Here is a 22,655-nt window from a genome sequence, read left to right on the forward strand (position 1 = left end):
AGTGGGTTTAAGGTTCACTGTTTTCCTCTCCATATATAATTATGGAGAGGAAAACATTGAAACTGAAACTCACGAAAACTTTTTGGGACCTTTCAGAAACGGGCCCCTGGGCAGTTATTATCAATTCAACAACAACAACAACCATGTTATTTTGCCAGAGATAAATAGAAATAACGCATACAGAAAATAAATTAACTAAAATAATCAAAAAATACTCCGGAACAGAAATAAACTAAACGGGCGGAGTAGTTACAAAATCAAATTACTGTGATTAGGTAGCCTGCTTTGCAGGCAGACGGTTTAGACTGCTACGACTAATTTTACATGACTGAAGAAAAAAGACACATAGGGGTGGAACATGCAGGCAAGACAGTAGACAGGCTTGAATAAGAACGTTGAAGAATACATATTTTGATGGACGAGCAGTTTTTTTAAACATGGATCAATCCATGTTCGCCAAAGATACACCTGCACCACAACGCATGCGGTATATATAATTCAATGCCGCGCGTGCGTCAAGTGTTACATCGGGGAAACTGGTCGACGCCTGGCTGATAGATTCAGAGAGCATTTACGATCTATCGCCATACAAAGCGATGCTGAACATTTTAATCTGCCAGGACATAGCACAAACGACATGCTTGTGTCAGTGCTCCGTGCCGGACTAACTGACACCATGGAAAGGAAACGTTTTGAGGAAAAGCTGATTTTCCGCCGGCACCAGACCCTGCGACCTCGAGGACTGAATGTGGACTTTAGCTTTATTTGATCTTCTCTAATGTTCACTCTAACAAGCGCGCGCGCTTGTGGCGTACGTTTTGATTTGTAAACTTTCAAATACTTTAATTTGATCACGCGCACTTGCTGATTTCCGTTAGATGGCATTTCACATTTGCCACTGAAGAAGGGGCAGTAGCCCCGAAACATATGGAAACATTGTACTACCATCTGGCGCATTTTTCATTTTCATTTACATTTTAATTATAGTTTGTATTCACTAGTTTTTTTAAAGTCCATTTTGCCTTGATTTTATTTTATTGATTTCACTTTCAAGGCTTTTTTCTAAAATAGTATTAGTATTTGATTAAAACAGTTGTGCTCGCCAATATGACATGTATAGACTGTCCAATGGAATTAAAATATTGACATACTGACAGGGATCGCTTGCCTGCTTTTGTTTGTTTGTTTCTTTTTGTTTGTTTGTTTGTTTGCTTGTTTTTGAAGTAAATACATCGATGCTTGCATTTGCTATTCCAGGGGTTAGGCCAAAAGTTTATCCAAAGGATTTGGCTGTTTCGTGTTTTTGGCCTAAAAGAGCCCTGGTTTCGTTTCCAGTAATAGGTTCATCAGCAAAGACTGGAAAACTGTAGTCAACTCGCTCTAAGGATGTTATACTGACATTCGAACCCCTATTAAGGTCGTGGCGACATGTTGCCTCGTGTGACATGGTGTATTTTTGCGACAATCTTTGTCGCTGCGACAAAATGAGCGAAAGCCGGTAAACATATTTTACGGCTAACGGTTAAAATTGTCCAATTTTTAGCCTAACGGCCATATTTTTGGTCGTTTATGAGACCCTCTAGATCTGCTAGATTAACCCGAGGGGAAAAATTTATTTGGTAAATTGACCGCAGAATTATGTGTATATGACAGGACGTCAGTAAATAAAATTGAAGAAATAAATAATATTTTGACCACCTGTAAAATTAATTTCTAAAGCACCAAAAATCATTCCTCTCCACCAAAAGATTCTTACTTCCTTAGGTTACATGTACATGCTCAGAAATCCGCCATTCTTACCCCCATCCGCCGGAAAAGTGGCTATTATGAAATCAAGAGAGGATTTTCTTCAAGCCTGCGCAGAAGGACGCGCAGAAGGGACGAAGACTCGAGGTACGAGAATGTATCCTCTCTTGATGAAATAAATCACGAAGAAATCATTGCGTCCATTGTTCTGCGCTGAAACGAAACATGCATTTGACAATTGCGGCAATATCACGCTGTATTTTGATTGGACAAAACTTCTAGTGCGTCACTTGTTCCCAGATTCCCCCGAATTTGGTCAATAGAATTTCCAAGTATGTTTACATGAAGTAGATAGTGCTCAAGTGACCCTCGAACTTGCGTGACCTCCTTTGGAAAATGGATGCACAACAACTCCACGAATATGTGCCTCCCAAGTGGGCCTCGTCGCTGAAAAACATCCCAAAGCACTTTGTTAAAGTAAGTCGTTTGATCATTTGAAATAATCTTTACCTTATGGCTTTTTGGAGAGGAATTAAACGTATCGTGCGCCGGGAATCCAGTACGTTGTTTTGTTCTGATATGGGCTGCACTGACAAAAATTTACGAAGGAATGCTTGCCTTTTTGAATCTTGACTTCTATCAGCTAGGGTATCTTCCGGAAGGATAATTACCGCATGTGGAAGTCGCACCAGGGGTTCCCTTACTTTTGAATTTCAGTTCACGACAGTGAAATTTGCCGTGACTACAGGTAGCTAGACTAGAGCCTGATTTGTAAATATGGTAAGAATTGAAGTGAAAAGTATTTTTTCAGTTATTTATTTGGAAACCTTGGAAACATGCGCAAAGACAACAGCCCAGACCCCAGACCACAGCATTTTAATAGCAGAAGCTAGTAATTAATATAAACACCTTTATTAACTTTTCACCAATCAAAACACACTGATTATAACGGTCGGCGCACACAAGGGGACTCATCCCTGCAACTAGTTGGCACAACGACTAGTCACAGGGACGAAGTCCCATCGCGGAAAATGGCCATATTTTTGTTCCTTGTGACTAGTTGTACCAAATCGAACTGGTTTAAATTTGTGGGACAAGTTGCAGGGGCCTGTCCCAAAAAAATTCTTTGTGTTGACTGTCTGTGAGACTAGTCCCTGTGACCAAAATAAAAAATCAACCAATCAAGAACCAAAGCGGTTGGTCCCTGCCACTAATTTATTCGTATAAACACTATAGGATACCGTATTTATTCGATTAAGCGCCCTGGGCGCTTATTAAATTTTTGGACCTTGAGAGTGGGCGCTTATTCGAGGTGGGCGCTTATTAAATTTTCACCATTTTAGCAAGTAGTAAGTTTATTTTGAAGATGTACTAAAGCAGAATTTTAACTGTTCATTGCATGTTTCTGTAAAATACTAAGAAAACTCGGTCTTCTTCGTGTGTGAAATATGTGTATGACTAGTCGCAGGAACTCTGAGTCCTCTCGTATGTGTCGACCCTAAAGTATTGGGCTGTGATTGGTGGAGTTTGATGCATTATGTAGGTGTCCCTATTTTTTGATCTACCTGACAATTGTGACTATTTTATACTATAATATTTATGATTTTTTTTTTTGTAGCTAGCACAGCGGGACACTCCAATCCATTCATGGCACATTCCAAATCTTTCAAAAGGATTTTCACTTTTTATCAAGAGGGATGATTTGACAGGATGTGCACTGTCTGGAAATAAGGTGAAAATGGGGAGTTATCTTATGTCACAAATTATCAATAATTATATGTGTGGTCCCAGAAAAATTCCCCCCCAAAGAAGGGATTGGAGGGGTCTCAAAGGCTAAAAACTTTAAAAAATTGTACAAAGCTTAATTGGAATTTCCAGAGGGAGGGGGGGGGGGTGGTCTTAGGAAAAATCTCTTCCATAAGGGAGGTAAGGAAAATTTATGGAACTTCACAATGGTAATTTAATAATTTTGTACATGTGGAAAATAATTATTACCTTCAATTTCATGGTCCATATAATGGCAGGGGATTGAAGTAAATGACAAGTATTAAAGTGGTGGAAAGGCATAAAATATATATATATATTTTTTTTAAAAAAAAGGTGATTTTTGTATTTATTTTTTTGTTACAAATCGTGTGCTGTTTTTTCGACGTTTTTGCTTGTTTACAAGCTAAAAACGTAGAATAGGGGTTAGTGGACAAAATTTGGAACCACATATTTGTAAACTCTCAAGGGACTTTTTTAATTTATCAAGGGACTGTTTTAATTTCTCAAGGGATTACTTTCCGCTGTGGGTGATCACTTGCGATCTCGTGAAAAAAACGTGACTTGTCACATTTACAAACGTTACATAACAATTTTAAAAGTGACATGTCAGCTTTCTTATCTCAACGCACGTGTGTCTGAAAGGCGATCTATAAAAAGCGTCGCACAAACAATGGATTGCGTAACTAAAACACGAATAAATAATCACTAGCACTTACATCGTTTAAAAATTACAAACGTCAAAAATAAACCATACCAAAAAACTCGCTCTTTTCAAAGATATTATTGAAGTTAAAACAAATGCAAGAGATGGGGGCTTCTTTTAGCTTAGGAGCGGTTAAAAATTAGGCCAAATTTGGTCGCTACATGTAAGCGCAACTCTATTTTGTCATCAGCCTAGGTCGTTAGGGACGTGACCTCGCGTTGACAGGGAATGACAGCAATGTTGCATGAATCGGCTTTACAACATGCGATCGTATCTACGCAATTCGAGTGGAATTTCAGTCAAAGACAGCAAAATTCTTTCGTATTTCATCTTCAAATATAATTCGAAAGCATTCCGCTGTATATGTGGCTTTTGTTTAATCCTGGGTCTTGATATCCGACCCTCGCAGAGCCTAGACAAAACGCAGCTTGATTTGTTTACGCCCCAATTATATGCGCAATGTTTTCTCTGACAGTGGTCGGAAATATCCGTATTTTTTTTCGTGCTTTTTCGTGGAGCAATCGTAACGATACGGCCTTGAACTCATTGAACAGCGGTCTACCCAGCTATAACAATTCAAATATGGCGTCACAAAAACAAAGCGTCGAACGCATATTTTGCTGTTTCATTTGCTAATTTCGCTACCGTAATCGACTGCCTCGAAAGGTCCTTGCAATTTTAAAGTATAGAATTGTCAGATCTCGGTGAAATTTGCACTGTTTATTTGTGTAATGTTAAGGAATATGTGTATAAATACCCGGCGCGGACGAGCCATTTTTGACAAAATTATATGGCTGCATTTCCTCCGCGAAGATAGGAAATTGTTAAACTAAACTACAAAGAAACTGTAATGATAAGTTCGAAGAACAATGCACAGGATAAACCTTCGACTCATACTTCATGCAAAAATGTCGACATCTCGAAGAGACTTTGATTTAGGGGGGAGGGGGGTAGTCTGAAATGAGGTCCAATGAGGCTCTTTGGAGAAGGGAGGAAGTGTCGATTCAGCGGATCTTCAATTGCCTTGGAATTATTAATAAATAATAGGGCATCTTATTTTGTTGCCAATAATTAACAATTTGATTGGTCAATTTTCTTCCAAGTGGCTAATATCAAGGGGTTCTCAAAAAATGAACGTGTCTCACCATTTAACTAAGCCAAATTTTGTGGGGGTTTTGCTCCAACACCCTCTTGGAGTCTTGATTTCTTTTGCAAGGCTAACTAAGAAGGTCTCACACTTGCAGAAAAGGTGTTTTAAAAACAGCTTGAAGTCTTACTGTCATGCAAAGTCTCAAATTTACCATTTGCTACTTAATTTAAACACATAGCCATCATATATAAGGCGGCCACACTGTTAATTAAGCCTACCAAATGAATGCAATCACAAATTCCATTGAGATGATTTCATTGGTTGAGAACTAAAATCAAATGCCTTTTGCTGTGCTGTGCTGTGATCAAAACTTGTCTCATTTTCTAAACTGAAAGGAGAATCTAAAGGGACAGAGTCATAAGCAGAATTGAAGGAAAATGGAAACATTCCGATTCTTTCTACTCCAATTCTGTTGAGCTTATGACTCCGCTTAGGACTCTTGGATTAATTTGATTTTCACTTATTTAACAAATAAGAAATGATAGCACAATCAATCAACCATAAGGAAACTTTGTTTGGACTGCATGGCTGCGTGATGCAGTTCGTACATCCAACCCACAAGATTGAACCTTGCTCGCCATCGAGTCTCCAGTAGCTCAGTGGTTTGATTCATTGTGCTATCATTTCTTATTTTTTATCTAATTATTTCTTTCACTTATTTGTTAGGGGCTTTACGACTCTGACTCTCACTCCATCATTATGAGAGTGAAAACCAGCCTCATCAGTAAGCTCTTTATTTTTTATATTTCAGGTTCGTAAGTTGGAGTTTCTATTGGCTGATGCTTTACATAAGAAGTGTGACACAGTTTTAACATGTGGTTATATGCATTCCAATCACTGTAGATCCACTGCAGTAGCTGCAAGACAACTTGGCTTGAATTGTTATTTGTTACAAATAAATCCTGAGCAGGCAAGACTTAATTTGTATAATTATTTGTAAAATTCATTAACTATTCATGAGGGTGCAAACCAATCCCAGCACAGTATTCAGATCACATGTACACAACTGTAAACCCCAATACAAATCAAACAATATAATTAACTTTTGATACAGACTCCTGCTCAGCTAATTAGTATTCATTAACTTTTGATACAGATCTCGACTGATTCGCATAACAAAACTTTCCATTCAATTTATTGTTTTCATTTCACAAGTAGAATAAAATATTCGCAGTAGAATTAACTTTTGATATAAACTCTTGCTCAGATAATTAGTATTCATTAACTTTTGATACAGATCTCTAGTGATTCACATAACAATACTTTGCATTCAATTTATTGTTTTCATTTCACAAGTAGAATAAAATATTCGCGTCCGATCTGTATGGGCGTTTACAATGGCGAGCCGATCGGCTCGCCATTGTAAACGCCCATACAGATCGGACGCGAATATTTTATCTACTACTTGTAAAATTCATTAACTATTCATGAGGGTGCAAACCAATCCCAACACAGTATTCAGATCACATGTACACAACTGTAAACCCCAATACAAATTAAACAGTAGAATTAACTTTTGATATAAACTCCTGCTCAGATAATTAGTATTCATTAACTTTTGATACAGATCTCTAGTGATTCACATAACAATACTTTGCATTCAATTTATTGTTTTCATTTCACAAGTAGAATAAAATATTCGCGTCCGATCTGTATGGCCATTTACAATGGCTCGCCTATCGGCTCGCCATTGTAAATGCCCATACAGATCTCCCGCTCATATTTTATCTACTACTTATTTGTTTATTTTGAATAGCGCAGCGCACAAGTGACATCATGACTCAGAAAAGACTCAGACAAACAAACCGGAATGGTGGATGATTTTCCTTAAACACTTTCTAAAACAGCAGGTGTTCTTTAAACACTTTCATAAAACGAAAACTTTGCCTAGATTCCTTCTATTTCTCTCAGAACACGCTGTTGTTTTCTAAGCCTCATAGGGGCTATATATTCATTTGCATTCTATTTTAAAATCTTGCGCGCTTCGCAATAACATTCAATGTGTTATCTGAGTGCCTCTTTGGCATGAATCAGTTTGCTTCAAATATTTTAAAATGACCATGAACTGTTATATGTTCAGGACTGTCCATTGCCAGTGAATGTGAGTGTAGCAGTTGCCGTGGCCATTCAAGTCCATTCAATTCCAGATCAAGCAGTTGAATCCTGGCTGGGGTCAATTTATATTGTGTTCTTGGGCAACTTTTACTGTGCCTTCCCAGATATACAGCTCAGTCTAGATCTGGATGCACATGAATGCACTCACCATTTGGCCACCACACTTCCCTATAGCTAAATGTGTTTTTGTAAATTGTCGCCGGGCTATATGTCACGCAATTTTAGGCAAATTATTTGGCACTGACCAACTGGTCATAGAATTAACTGAAATATCACAATATATAATAGTTTAAAACTGTAGTTCTTATAATAACTCAAAAGAAACACAGATTAAGGCCAAAAAGGGGCATGGATGGGCAAAATTAGAGAAGATAAAAAAGGATGGCATTTGGGTGAACTTGAAAAACATTGGCCTGAAATTTTTCAAATTTATTTCATTTGTTTGCAAGTGTGATTTACAATGCTTAAAAAATCATCCTTGTTTGTTACATGTGACCATGATTTTGCCAATAAATGACTTTTGCTCTGCAAATATTTGAAGATTACACTGCTGTTTAAATTAACAGAAATAAATGGAATTACCTTTTAAATACCATGACCTACTGCCCCTTTAATAATAATTGTAGTTTTGACTTTTTTGTTTTGTTTTTTTGTTTGTGCTTTGAATTCCTAATGTCGAGTTGTTAACTTCTTTTCTATACAGACTACAGACATTGGATGTAGAGGGAATCTTCTTTTTAGCAGAATGGTTGGAAGTCATGTTATTATTGTGCCTGATATTGACTATGATTGCGGCCTCAGACCAATGATGGCGAAGATGGTAGAAAAGTTGTAAGTGGCATGTAATGTAATGTTGTATTATAATAACATTGTAAACTAAATAGAGAACATACTGATTTGCAGTGGACCAATGGTTAGTATGGACTTCAGATTGAGTGGTCTTGGTTGGAATTATACATTATCAGTTGTCAGTGAGTTCAATGTCCAAGTCACATAATTTTATTTAATTGTAACATGCCATGTTACCTTAAACTTACAATAATTATAATAATAATTATTTTTATTATTATTTTTTCAATGATTATTTAGAATTATAAACCATTTTTTTTAGCTTAAAAGCTAATGGAGAGCTATTTTACAATCCTGGACAAAACTAGTTGAGATAATGAATATCACACAATTTCCTGAATGTCTTGAATTATTCACCGGCTGTGGTTTTACAACACAGATTTTACACAACAGTTCGGGTGGGAGGGGGTGAAAAAAAAAATGAGCTGTGGTACCCTAACATTAAAACAGTTTCTCTTTTGAACCCCCTCCCTCTTGGAATTTCCAGTGACCTTCCTTTTGGTGGGTGGGGATATTTCCTAATACTGACATTTATGGAACGCAATTATTTATCGAGCAATTCTGTACTTAGTTGCCCATTTATCTGTTGCCACCCACCATCCGCATTATGTTTGAAATCACAATCAGTTTAGATAAACCTCTTACCAATCAGCAATGGGAACTCTGTCATTTGACTTGAGCTCAGCCTTTACTTTGATTCAACTTGGAACACAGATCAATCTACTCAACATATGTTTATTTTTTTAAGGAAGCAGCAGGGGTCATCTCCATATCTTATAGAGGCTGGGGGTTCATCACATATAGGCACATTTGGTTACTTGACAGCATTTAAAGAAATGATCAATCAGGTAAGTTAAATTTGTCATAGAAATTTGTCTTCAAAAAACTATTCAAGACATAATATAAATAAAACAGAAATAAATAAATAAATATAGGAATTTACAGTGGAGCACATCCACAGAGTGGCTATTCGTCTTTGTTTCCAGATCGAAGTTAAAAAGAAGTGTTGGTTTTTGTGAGGGAGGAAAACCGGATAACTCAGAGAAAAACCCTCTGAGCAAGGACGAGAACCAATAACAAACTCAACCCACATATGATGCCGAGTCCAGGAGTTGAACCCGGGCCATGCTGGTGGGACTGAGGCGAGCACTCTCACCGCTGCACCATCCCTGCTCCCCCGTCAAGCCTACAAAAATCAACAGCACTGTTAGTAGTCCAACCACAAGGGGTATAAATCGCCAGTATAGTTTTTAGTGAATCCAAAGATCAGGACTAAAAGGTTGTTACCCTGGGTGTGGCGTACAGATAATAGTGAACTATATGGGGAGGCTCCACCCAAAACGGGTAGCAGCTTTTTCAGGCTGGAGGTATATGAAAGGGTAGGGATTTCATGAGTTGAATTATAGAAAAAGGTAGGGGAAAATGTCATTTAGGTATTTAAAAAGGCCTTTCAAATTATTTTATTTTCTAACAAAACAGTGAGCGTGACAATAGAAAAAAAAAAAACAAATCAACAATAGCACACTGAGGAAGCAGGCACACCAACACACAATCACATCATTGGTGGGGATCGGGCCTTAGGGGATTTCAAATTTGTAAAATTAAAAAGGTTATGCTCTTTGATGTCTTCAGAATCTGTTGGAGGATTTTGATGATATTGTACTAACGGCTGGCACTGGAGGTAGTGTGGCAGGAATTGCCGTAGCTAATTACCTGACAGGATCAAAACTCAAGTGAGTTGGAATATAATGTACTAAGATTTTGATGTTGGCCAACTGTAGGAATTATGGGCTTGGATGCTAAGATCGCTTTTTTCGCTATGAGAGATATAAATCCTCATGTAGAAACCATTATTTTTCCAATTGGCAAGCAAAAAGTTAAAGTCCACATTGGAATGCTTGTCTATTGCAGGGCTACCCCCAACATTTAATTTGCTGGTACCCATTTATATGCCTGAGTGAATTTGAAAAGAGGCACTATGAGAGTAAAGTGTCTAGCCCAAGAACACAACCCCAGCTGGACCCTTAAGTGTCTCAGTGTCTAGTGCACTAACCATTAGTAGGCCACTATGCATGCGAGATACCCATGCACTTCTAAATGATTTATGATAAATGTTTAATAACAAGAATCCATTGGGATTAATTGGGAGACATACAGTACTGAGTACCCTGGTAACTCGAACTCGGATAACTCCAACTCCCCCACAAACGATTTGGTTATAATTGTGGCCAATTGTGCTGGACTCTAGATCGAGTACGTAAAGGGTTGGTCTTTGAAGGGTAGCATCAGGTTATCTATCCTGGGATCAGGCCCAAAAGGCGGCACAAGACCGGACACGTCGTGTATGAGAGAAGAAAATTCTTCTGATATTTTCACCTTATGGTTCACCATGTTGAAAATGAAATTAGTGGACATATTTCAACTTTTTTAACTACCGTCTTGGAAAGCAGGACCCTGTGTGGTCAGGGTGGGGATCTTAGTAGAAAGGGGGTTGGCACCAGCTAATGCCTGTGGACAAATATCCATGCATATTCACTCTTTAAATGGGGGTCATTTTTAAGTCGTGAATGTAATGAACGAATTATTGCGGTCTGCTGGAGAAATTAAAATGTGTAAACTCCCTTGGTAACCTGGCAATTTTATATTAAGTTTAAATTAAGTTCAAAATGGTGGATGAACGTGTACAAGGGCTGGTTTCCCGAGTTGTAATGCAAACTTGTGGATGTACATCAGGAGAATACGAATATTTTTTCCTTTCTGGAAGGAATTTTTCTAGTGAGGCCAGTGCTCGAATCCACATTTACACACAATGCAATGGAAAGGATGGCCAATGCAAGGAAGCAAGAAACTTGCACGCCGAACAATAGCTTATTTTGAAAGTCCGCGGATATGAAATTATCTTCCATTGAAATGCAATCAAATAGTTGGTAAGTAATAAATCACCCTAAATAAGGCTGTATTTTCCGCTACAAATTAGTCTCACTCAGCAAGATTAAACTGATGCGTTTCGAAACAATTAGAGATATCTATAGTTGGCTTGCTTTGTCTTTCGGTCGATCATTCATTTGCACGTTCGTCAAGTTTTTGTATCTAGTAATATTTTATATTCGTTGTCACACTCTCGTTAACGAAGTTCCCAAGTACATCTATCTCATGACTTAAACTTAAATCAAAATTTCCTCTGGCATTCGTAGCTCATTAGGTAGCAAGCCTTATCATGTTATGTGAATGATAAATTTACTCTGCTTTTGAAGGCAAAACTACATTTGTAAACACAGTATTATGCATCAGTCCCTTACAATTATTTGTTCTTCATACACATGGTCTGTCAAAAAAGGGACATATTAGTTCAACTGTGGTAATTGTAGTTCTCCAGGGGTGTATCATTGCACTCAGGTAATTTTTTGCTTTGTCAACATCCACTGAGTGCTATGGGGTAGACATTCAAAGAAATACTGAGAGAGTACTACTGTTAGCAGCTATTAATTTTAACGATTTTTTCTGAGCAAGATTTAGCGACTATATAGGGATTTTCCAAAAACTTCAAAAAATAGTAAATATATCGTGTAAACCAGCTTTTACTGGCCGGTGATGAATATATGGCTAAGATGAAAATAAATGTTCAGTAAAAGAAAAAGACTACCATATCTTGACATTGAATGAATATAAATTGCATTGCCTAAAAGAACAAAGTTACCAGTATCCATTTTTGTGTTCCATTAGGGTGGGAAGGGGGTACCGGGGAGGTACCGGGGTACTTGAAATTTGACCAAGACAAATTTTAGCAAGTACTAAATTAAGCGATTTTCGCCCAACTCACTAAAAGCGCTAAAATGTAATAGCCACTAATATAACAATAGTAACCTTAAGGTCGATTTCTGTACATGTCCTATGCCTCCCCCCCCCCCCCTCCTCATCTCAGCCGAAAAGGAACCTGGTTGCATGCCATGCTGATAAATAACAAATTGCTTACACTTAGATGTTTTGTTGTACGTGTTGTCCTACAGATTTATTTTAACAAGGCACATAGAATTTTGAATTAATTTATAGATTCGCCAAAACAATATCCTGCAATAGAGCACATCACTGAACTCTACATGGGGCTAGGCTGTCAAGAGGTGTGGGCTGGAATGAACATCCTCCTGCCGTAACTTGTATGAAACACATGATCAGAAAAAGAATTTTATTTCAAATTTACTCTCATATATTTTTCACAAACAGTGAATACTGCTCTCTATAAATTGACGTTTAGCAGACTGTACAGCTTGAAAATAAAATACCGTATTTGGAGTTATTGTTATTGACTGCTGAAAACAAAGAGTAAAAGATAAACAAGCTTTAAGGTTCAGATCCTTTAATCCAACATGGCCACCAAATCTTTGCAGGATGGCTGGCAATGTATAGAGATTATTTAAAAATGAATTAATAAGGCTGATTAAAATGCATTGATGATTTTCGTGGCATGTAAAGGGGTAAAGTAAACTTTTTGGTTGCAAGATACCAGAAAAGGAAATAAGCAGCAGTTTTCATTTGTTACATGTATCAGGCCTCTAAATTGATAATAAATTATGTTGGCTTTACTGTTTCCTGCCAATTTCAATTCTTAGAAGTCACATGTATGAGGCATCTGTTAGTTTCTTTTAATTATTTGCCTTTTGTCACAGTGTCTGCCATTCTTTAACAGAGAAAAATGTATGTCGAATAATACCACTGTTCTGTATAAAATGGCTGAGCTACCTGGTTATTAATTAAAGAACCCTTTAGCAAATGTGAAACAGTTTGGTGAAAAAAAAAAAATTCCCTAGCTTCTTTCCATTACCAGCTTCGCAGCATCTTAAGGTACCTCATATCTTGTTACCACTATACGTGTCTCTCTCAGCATTAATTATTTTAAGCTCTGAAATAATCTTCACTTCTTAGCTGCTTAGCTAGAAGGCCTCGATGGACTACTGGATGGTTAGTTTTCAGTTAGAATATGGGGTTATTTATCACTTACCAGCTAGAATTTTAAACATGACTCAACTGTGACATACGTTAACAGATTTCATAGACAATTACAACAAATGTTGTTTGTAAGCAGACATTTAAAATTTATTTTGGCTAATTCTGGGCTATCAGTTTATAATATACCACATTCACGACTTTGCTCATAGAGCCTTTGATTTATGTAGTTTTTTTAATTGCCTTTTGCAATTTATATTTCAGATGCCATGCTGTAACTGTGTATTTTAATGCTGAGTCTCTTTACAAAAGACTTAATATAGAGCTTAGGGAAGCAGGACTTGATATCCAAGCAGAAGATATCATTGATATTATTGATGGATATTTCGGAGAGGAATATGACAAGCGACACTCTCAGGACGAACTAGGTAGGTATCAAGAGTTATAACCTATGGAAATTATTTTTTGCGCGCACGATTGGTGTAAACACATCACGTGATGCAGCCAAAACTGGGGACTATCAGATGATATCCCCAAGTGATATTCTCCAGTTTTGTGCAGACAAACTTTACGATTTACGTTTGCATGTTAAGTTTGCATCCCAAGTCAATTGTTAAATAAATCAGAACTGAACATTTTGAAGAGACTAACAATTTTAATAGTTAGAATGCCGACAAAATATTGCTGATAATTAATAGTTTCGAGTAAAGGCATTTCAAAATGAGAGGCCTTGACATGTGTAAAAAATCTCTTGTAATATCGCGCTATAATCACAACCGAGCCACTGTAAAACAAAACCTCCAAAGCGCTTTTGACACGCAAAGCTTCGAAATTTGTTCCATTGGCATGGTTAATGACACTAATTACTTTAGGTTAGAAATTGTTTAACTGGGACTTAAACCAAATCATGAAAACTGGTTGTGGTCAAATGAGTGGTTCCACAGAATACGACCTTATTGGAAAGTATTTGATTCCTTGCAGAGACCATTTTAGAAATCTCAAGCACCACGGGAATATTACTGGACCACGTGTACAACATTAAGGCAGTCACAGGAATGCTAGCTGAGATGAAAAACAATCCTAACAGATTTAAAGGACGTAGGGTACTCTATATTCACACTGGTATGTGTTATAAATAATATATCAAACACAAGAAGGCAGTGTTTCATCGGGGTATCAAACACCGAGAAGAGAGTTGAAAATACGGCGTGCAGCGGAGTATTTTTGACGAAATTCGAGGTGTTTGGATAGCCGATGATACACTGTCTCGAGTGTTTAATATATCTTCTCAATCAAAACAAAAACTAACGAGAAAACGGAGAGATAAAATCGTAAAAATCAATGCCCAAACCTCCTTCACGGTTGTGATTTTCTTTATTTTAACTTGATGAATTATTAATGAGTTTGAGTAGTGACATAGTAAACGCTCTTTGTGTTTTATGGCGAATCCTGACCTTCGTTGGCAATCAAAAAAATTGTTTTTTAATTTTCTTTAAATTTGTGAACGAACATTCCTGCGCAGTTTGATTGTACCCCTAGGAGTGGCTTAGGAGTAAGCCCTCTTCCCCCAGCGGGGGATGTACATATATCTATGCTGGGAAAAAAAAAAGTCGTGTTTTCAGAGATTTTACACGGTACACCCCTCAGCAGTATTTTTTATCTTTTATTCTTGTGATCAATACTGTAAAGCCTTCAGCCACGTTATTAGTTTATAAATTTGTTTGCGAATTGTCCTTAAATTTTTGATGGCATATGGTGGGAGTCACCCCCCCCCCCCCTCCCCTTTCCTTTCTGTTCTCCCCCTTCTATAGATTGGTTTCATAACAATACAATGCAAGAGCACAGCTGCAGTAATCCTTCATTGCTAACAGTAATGTTTCTTTTTACAGGCGGAGTCTTTGGTTTATTTGACGGGAAAATAGATCCAGTTATCGACTCTGTAAAGAGTGCTGGTCAAGTTCTCTGTTGGGGAGATATCAGCGATCCTCCGCCATGCTGAATATCAAGGTTATTTTATAACAGGCTGAGAGCAGTCACTTTCTTTTCCTATTGCTGCAAAATAACAACGTGAAATGTCGAAATTCTTAGTTGTAGTGATAACGTGAACAACAACGGCGAATTGTTTAAGTTTCTATATGGAATTGAATACTGTTTTAACAAAATTTAGCTGAGAATAGTTCTGACAGCGAAAGATAGACTAAAGGCTGGGTCTCATATAATCGCCCGATCGTTTTTATCGCATCGATCGTTTGCAAATACTGAGACGATCGTAGGCGAAAGATAGTCTATAAGAGCGAGTGAAGCGATCAGGGGGCTCTCATATGATCGTCCCGATCGCTTGGAAAGATCGAAGACCTAAGAAAAACAATCATTTTAGCCCTAGATCCAACACAGTGGCAACCTTTCATGAGAGAGCAAAACTCGTGCCCTCCTATCTTCTCAGTTATTGCAGTTTTACGGCGAAGAAGCTAGAAAGATAGAACAAGGGCGATCCAAGCGATCGTGATCACCCCAATCGTCGCAGACGTGAGCGATCGTCTGTGTACTGTTCTCATATGATCGCCCCGATCGCAAGAAAACTTTGAAGTGAAATAGTCCATAGAAGCGATCTGGGCGATCATATGAGAACCAGGCTTAAATGATCTAAATAAGAACGAGATTCTTAAGTAAAATATAAATTCACTTTTTCATCGACGTTGTCCTGGCGTCGCCCTAGGGGTGCTAAAACTCCCTCGCATCTTTTGGCGCGTGGGATCTGAGTAAAAGAGAGCGACTTCTCGCACTTTGACAAGGCCAGTGAATTTTCGTATTCCAGAAACTTTCATCTCTCGTCTTTGTAAAGATGTGAATTTTTTAAAGCAAAACCTTTTTTTCAGTTGCTTTAATGATGAAATAGAAACTAATAGATAAAATCTTTGATCTACGATAAACTCATTAGTTTGTAAAAAATAGCCTCATTCAAAATTTAATCTACACTTTAACCTAATAACCTAAAATTTACAATTAATAGCCTGAATAAGTTTACAATATAGCCCTGTAATAAGTTAAGGCCAAGGCTAAGTTGTATAGAAACCAATTATTTAAAAGATTTTTTTTTAGAAATTATGAGGATCATTCATTGTAAGTGAAATTTTATCATTTATTAACCAGCAATAGTACAACCACTTAAATAATTAGTTCCTTCACTGTTATTTTTCTCATTAAATGCTTCCCACTTGAAAATGCGCTAGATGCGCTCCATTATACTATTCCCGAGAAGCAAAAATACTCGTCATTTTAAAGAGGTTCTATTTATAAGGTTCTTCTCTAAAAATATTCTCGTCCCCAGAGCTGCGTGTCCCTTTTAGCCGGCTGAGCCTGGGGCACGAGGAACAAGCGGCTATAGGGACACATGATTTGATTGGCTACATTTGTAAAAAGAGAATTTAAGTCTAACCAATCAAATCAACCGTTGCAAAATACCTTACAACAAAGATATTTTAAAACGGTTGATTTGATTTGCCAAATTTAAATTTCCTTCGTTAAAGATCAAGACAATCAAATCATGTGTCCCCAGAGGCACTCGTCCCTCTTGCCCCAGGCTCTGCCGGCTAAGAAGGACAAGCGGCTCTTGGGATCAGAATCCTCTTAAAAGTTAAGTTATTTACTCATGTTATATAAATATATTTACTATTGTATTTATCATGCTTCACTGGAGTGGAAATCCGATGTATTTATCCAATACTCACAGCTGTTTTCGTGTTGCATTGTGAAAACATCGCTGTGGTGTTGAAAACAGACCGATATACTTTATACAAAACGTATAACAGTGGTTGTAATTTTACTTTTGTATTCATCAATTTTAAAGCGGTGGTAAATAAATTTTGGTTATAAAACGCGTTCTCATCGAATAGTTGAGTGTTCTGTGCGAGTCTCTGTGTTTTGGGAGGGGACGGGACGAGACGCATGCCAGCACAGCCACGAATAGGCCTTATTCGTATTCTCGGTATTTGACTGGAACTAGCTTGCAAAGGAGGCTAATGCAAATGACATGAAGCTGTTTTTAATGATATTCCCCCTCATCAGCCTCCATTGCAAGCTAGTTCCAGTCCGATACCGAGAATACGAATATGGTCTATTTGCCAGCAGACCCAAAACTTTGAGAAAGCCATTCGCCCGCAAAAACGGAGCTATTGATAAGTGCGGCGTGTTAACGTTGATTGACAAGTTGTCATCAATCTCTGGCAATCTCTCGCGGAATCAAAATCCCCGCCACATCCTCCTTTGTTTTGCTCTCGCCCCAAATTTCGCGCGGTAAGAAAACGGAAACTCGTTCATGCGGGAACGATGGCCATACAGAGTAGGCAATTATTTGGCAATTAAATTGTAATTCTTGCTCTCTATGAACGTAAACCGACACAGCATCTTCTAATTCAAGAATAGGCGATATTACGGAATTTATTGACCGAGTTCAGCGGAGGGCCGAACAGCAAAATATTTGAGATCATGACAGCGAACGCAGTGCATCAAGGTCCGTTCGCCATGAACGAAAGGCAAATATTTTGCCGTTCGACTACTCCACGTTTACATTGACGGAGCTCGATACGAATCTCCCAGATTGTGAAAAGGAAAGGTATGAACAGTTGTGGAAACGAGAAAAATCTTTAAGCCAGGACTGAGAAGATTGGGGGGGGGGGGGGGGGGAGGGAGGGGGTATAACCCTTAAGGGTCTGGCAAACAAAGGGACATTTCACAGGGGCATACATGCACACAAGAAACCCCCTCCCCTACATTTTTTGTATGTGTACATATTTTGGTTTTGTCCCGGCAACATTTCCCTTGTGCCCCTTTACTCTATATCACTCTTCCATTCACCCTAGTACCTTATTCAGGTTGATGCTTCTTTTTTTCGTTCAACATCTCCCCGTAGTTAGTAAGCCGGAAACAGGATTTTATGACATAAAAGAATCACAAAAGGCAAGAGGTGTAATTTAAAATATTTTATTGTCCTAGAAAATAAACCTGTCTGTTACACAGTTTAGACAGCCGAGAGCGCTAATAACAAAAATCAACCAATGAGAATGCTTTAATTATTGCTAGTCTTAAACTTTCTTAAAACAGCTATTTTTAAATCGCGTTTGTTGGGAGCTTGCTGGGAAAATACCGGCCTTCAGTGTTCCGTTAGATCCGTTTTCCAAGACCTCGGGCCCATCTTGTCCCAGTAAGACCCATGCTTAATAAGGGTGAAGCGTAATAGATATAGACTGCAAAACAGTCGTTTTTTTTTCTAAAGTCGTTGCAAAAAGCGCTTATCGAAAGCGGGAAGCGCCGAACGTTTCATTGGTTCCAGACCTCTCGCCCACGTTCTAAGACAGAGAGCTAGAGCGCTTTCGCAAAAGATACGATTGGTTTGCAGTCTATAATAGATATTAGTCTAATAAACTTACTAACTTACCAACCACAATGAACTTCATAAGTTGAGTATTTAAATAATAATTATCACAGTTCATTAATTATGCAGGGGGTATATTGGTAAGCTACACGTATTTTTTATCATAAAGACGTCAGTACTAAATCACCAAGTTATGATAAATTAGAATTAATATGTCCTCTTACAGTTTTTTGTATAGGTAATTTTATTTTAAGAGAGTCTGATAATAATAATAAAAACTATTTGATTATGTGCAATGTTACGTTCGCTTTCTCTGTTTAAAAATATTTTTTCATTATTGTGTCAGGTTTCTTATATCATGTCAATAATTTCTTAATACTGTACCCTGTTTTTAAGTGATAATTTCACTGTCTTTTCTTTCACTGTCTTGTTTTCAATCACTGCCTACTTCATTATTTTAATATTCTATCTTGAAGTGTTCCTTTTATTTTTTCTGTACTTAGAAAGCATATATTCATGAGATTTTTATTTTCTCTTTATTTACAGCTACCCTTATATAATCGTTTACCAGATCAATGCATTTTTATACGTCTTTATAAAAGTTGCATTGTATTAATATTTATTATGACTTTGTATGTTAAAAGCCCCTATCACGCGCGTATTTCATTGCTTATATTCTATATTATATACGTTATCCTTTAATGATTAATTCAGTATACGCTTTTAGTTTTTTACTATTAAGCGTGTTCGATTCTCATGGGATTATAGTTATCATGTTTAGCGTCATACATTTTGTAAAGAATTAGATCTTTATTTGTTATTTAGTGCCGCGTAAAGGATTTAGCTTGTATTTATTTTAGTTGTTTTTAACGTTTTTGTCAATGTTGATCTATAATTTGCTTGTTTCCCTAAACTCGGTGTTTATATGTGATTATTTCCTTTTCGTTAGTTTATCAACATGTCTTAACAAGATTATCATATCATGTCTATAAGAATTATCACATTTTTGTATCAGGTCATAGTTTTGTTTAGTTTTTATTAGTGTTGACATGCAACTTATAATCGTATTTCAATAACATCTCTTTTTTAATACCTATGTAACAAATATTCTGTCCCTATTATATATCTCAATCTCGTATCATATCCCGCAGTTCTCATATATTAATTTTTTATTTCAATGTTTTTATTTTTCAAATTTTTAATTCTCCCTGTCTTTCATTTTTATCATTTTCATTTCCTCATATGTTTATATTTGTAATTATGATTGTTTTTATTGTAGTACGTCTTTGTACATCACATTTTTATTTCATTTTAGGAAGCCAAAACCCTTTAAGCTTTGTTGTTGTCATCACGTCTTTAAATATCACGTTTTAACATCACCATGTCTTATTTATCGAATTATCATTTTTAATCCATCACTTGTTTATGGTTTTCATATTTTTATTTCGTTTTTTTAGAGGTTTAGTAGCAAATGTTTTTTCAACATGCCTTTATATGTAATATTTTTATTTTTGCAATGTTTTATACATTATATTTTAATTTAAAATGTCTTTAAATATCATGTTTTAAATTTAGCATGTCTTTATATATCATGTTGTTTAAAATTCATGTTCTATATGTAGAATTTTAATTTATTACATCTTTATATATCATAATTTAATTTATCATGTCTTTAATTATCACGTTTTAAATTTGATGTCTTTTTTCTAGAATTTAACTTATTGCGTCTTCATATATCATTCTTTAATTTATCATGTCCTTAAATGTCACGTTTTAAAATTAATGATTTTATATATGAATTTAAATTTATTATCTTAATACACCATACTTTAATTTATAATTTCTTTAAATTTCATATAATTGTAATTTCTTTTTATAATTATCGCATTTTTAATTAATGAAGTCTTTAAAATATATTTTTGATTCATAAATGTCCTTGAATATTATATTTTAAATTCACCATGGTTTAATATATGACATTTTTATTCTACTTACTCTTTATATATCATATCTTAATCTCAATAGATCTTTAAACATAATACTTTTATGTATATTTAAATATCTTCTTTTGTTAAACATGTTTAAATATATCACATTTGTTACATTATAGTTTTATCATGGATGCCTTTCGTTGGGTGTCGTGTCTTTATTACCGTTTCATCTCTATATCTGCCTCTATGCCATTAGTGTCTTTTTCTTGTTATCGTGCCATAATTTGTGCTCTTTTTTTTTTTTCACCCTTGTGAATCCTGGATTAGCTTAATCGTGCATTGAACAACATAGCCCTGTACTATTATTACTCGAGCATCTATTTCAGGGGCTAAGAAAAAAAAATTCGACAGTACTTCATTCTCTCATTCTCCTTGTGCAGAATGAGCCCCTGTCCTGAACACCTAACTAAAGTGATCTACAGATTACTTCTCCTTACAGAATACCGTAAAATGCCGCTTATAAGCCCCCCCCCCCCCCCGGTTATAGGCCCATCATCCTGGAAAAAAAAATACATCCGGTTATAAGCCCCCCGGATATAAGCCCCCCTCTACCGGATGACAGTACTGAACAGGGATGAATGTTGCTTTTTTATGCGTTTTAACTTAAAAGCGTCTTTCGATCAACACTCCCGAGGCTCTTTTCGAAACGTTTTTTTCCTTCCGCTTATAAGCCCTCCCGACTTTGTGGCTGAATGGAACTGTATTTCTTTGAAGAATGTAGGTGTAACCAGGCTGCAGAGGTCCACGGCAGATCTGCTGTGCTATGGCGGATCTCAGATGGAAGCTGAGTGCTTGGCTTCGACATGTTGGAACTCGTTTAAAGCACGAGGACATCAAACCTTGGATGATCGCGCTGCTTTTCTGCTGGCGATAAAGTGGTCAGGCCGGCAACCGTCACACGACGCAGGCAAAGAAACTGTCTGGCTGTCAAAGGCTGAATCAGTTTCCCGAATGGTCTGCTCCATCGCTGAAAATAAAGATGAAAGAGACAAAATAATTGTAACTATTCAAGGGATGGCAGCCCTGCGTGTTGGCTACAAAGTAAACAACAAAAACTTTCTTAGTTAAAATATTTTTAGTTGCTGGCAAAGTTATATTTGTCCCGTACTGTTGCGAGGTAGATTGTGCGAGGCGAAATGATCCAAATTTAAATTTAATTAGCGGGGAAGGGTGAGGGGGAATCTGTTTGCAGGCGCCAATCATAACATCACAGTAGCTAAGAACGTACGGAAAAGAATATATCATTCCAGCATGCATACTCCGTTGAGTGCCCATGACTAGCTAAATTTACATACAGTTACAAACTCACAGAATTTAACCATAAGCAGTTCATTCCGAGAAGACAGATTCCCTGTATAAAAGCTGAAGGAACAACAGGAACCGACAGGCTTGTCTGCTACTAAGGAAGATGACACAATGTAGACATGTTATGAAAAGTTTCTTTCTGTGAAACCTTTTTCTCGGAAATACTTCATCGTAGACTCATTAAGAAGCGTTCTACTAACCTACTCAAGTACTCAAAGTACCCCAAGTAATGAGTCTATGACTAATAATAAGACAACCGTGTTACTCAATGAGGCCCTCTCCATAAAAACATATTCACCTAACTTTCCCAGGATACTGTTATTGGTTTCGTTGATTGCTTTCTGTTGAGTACAAGTAAGGTGCCAAAAGGGTCTTCTGGGTTGTTCAAAGCAGTGACTGAGTAAACAGCTTACTGACCGTTTAATGCCCGAGCATACATTGCAATGGTAATATGTCTGGGATAGTTGCGCCGGAAACATGCTGTTCTTCGATTCTGTGAGTGCTTGGTCATCTGGTCATTACAACCTGGTTTTAAAGAGAACTTGATAGATGCATTAGTATACATGAACTTATGGTGTAGAATAGTGGTAATAAGGTACCATACCCTCGACTGCATGTAATCATTCTCGTACTTTTCTTGTCGTGTTACTTTTGAAAGTTTAGTGAACCAACCATCCATGTAGTAATTTCCAGATTTATAAAATGATATTAAATAAG

The 22,655-nt window shown here is 36.9% G+C and overlaps 2 protein-coding genes across 2 annotated transcripts in view; one reads left to right on the top strand and one right to left on the bottom strand.

Moving 5' to 3' along the window:
- LOC144663763 (uncharacterized) overlaps positions 1-22,655 on the bottom strand; it is a 190,850-nt gene that overhangs the window by 59,950 nt on the left and 108,245 nt on the right. The gene's annotated exons all lie outside the window — the stretch shown is intronic.
- LOC144663739 (uncharacterized) lies at positions 2,115-17,144 on the top strand. The gene is made up of 9 exons (XM_078524785.1): positions 2,115-2,223; positions 3,365-3,478; positions 6,118-6,276; positions 8,185-8,312; positions 9,079-9,178; positions 9,963-10,063; positions 13,536-13,699; positions 14,253-14,393; positions 15,161-17,144. The coding sequence occupies exons 1-9, from the start codon at positions 2,143-2,145 to the stop codon at positions 15,268-15,270; spliced, it is 1,098 nt and encodes a 365-aa protein (XP_078380911.1). The 5' UTR covers positions 2,115-2,142; the 3' UTR covers positions 15,271-17,144.

The sequence above is a fragment of the Oculina patagonica genome, chromosome 8 (assembly GCF_052425735.1).
Source record: "Oculina patagonica isolate OP01 chromosome 8, crgOcupat, whole genome shotgun sequence".
In the NCBI taxonomy this organism is placed as follows: Eukaryota; Metazoa; Cnidaria; class Anthozoa; order Scleractinia; family Oculinidae; genus Oculina; species Oculina patagonica.

Bases quoted from the DNA above. Each gene is read 5' to 3' on its own strand.
- LOC144663739 (XM_078524785.1), top strand. From the start codon at position 2,143: ATGGATGCACAACAACTCCACGAATATGTGCCTCCCAAGTGGGCCTCG. The intron at 3,479-6,117 runs GTGAAAATGGGG...TTTATATTTCAG, and splicing joins GTGCACTGTCTGGAAATAAG to GTTCGTAAGTTGGAGTTTCT. The intron at 10,064-13,535 runs GTGAGTTGGAAT...TTTATATTTCAG, and splicing joins CTGACAGGATCAAAACTCAA to ATGCCATGCTGTAACTGTGT.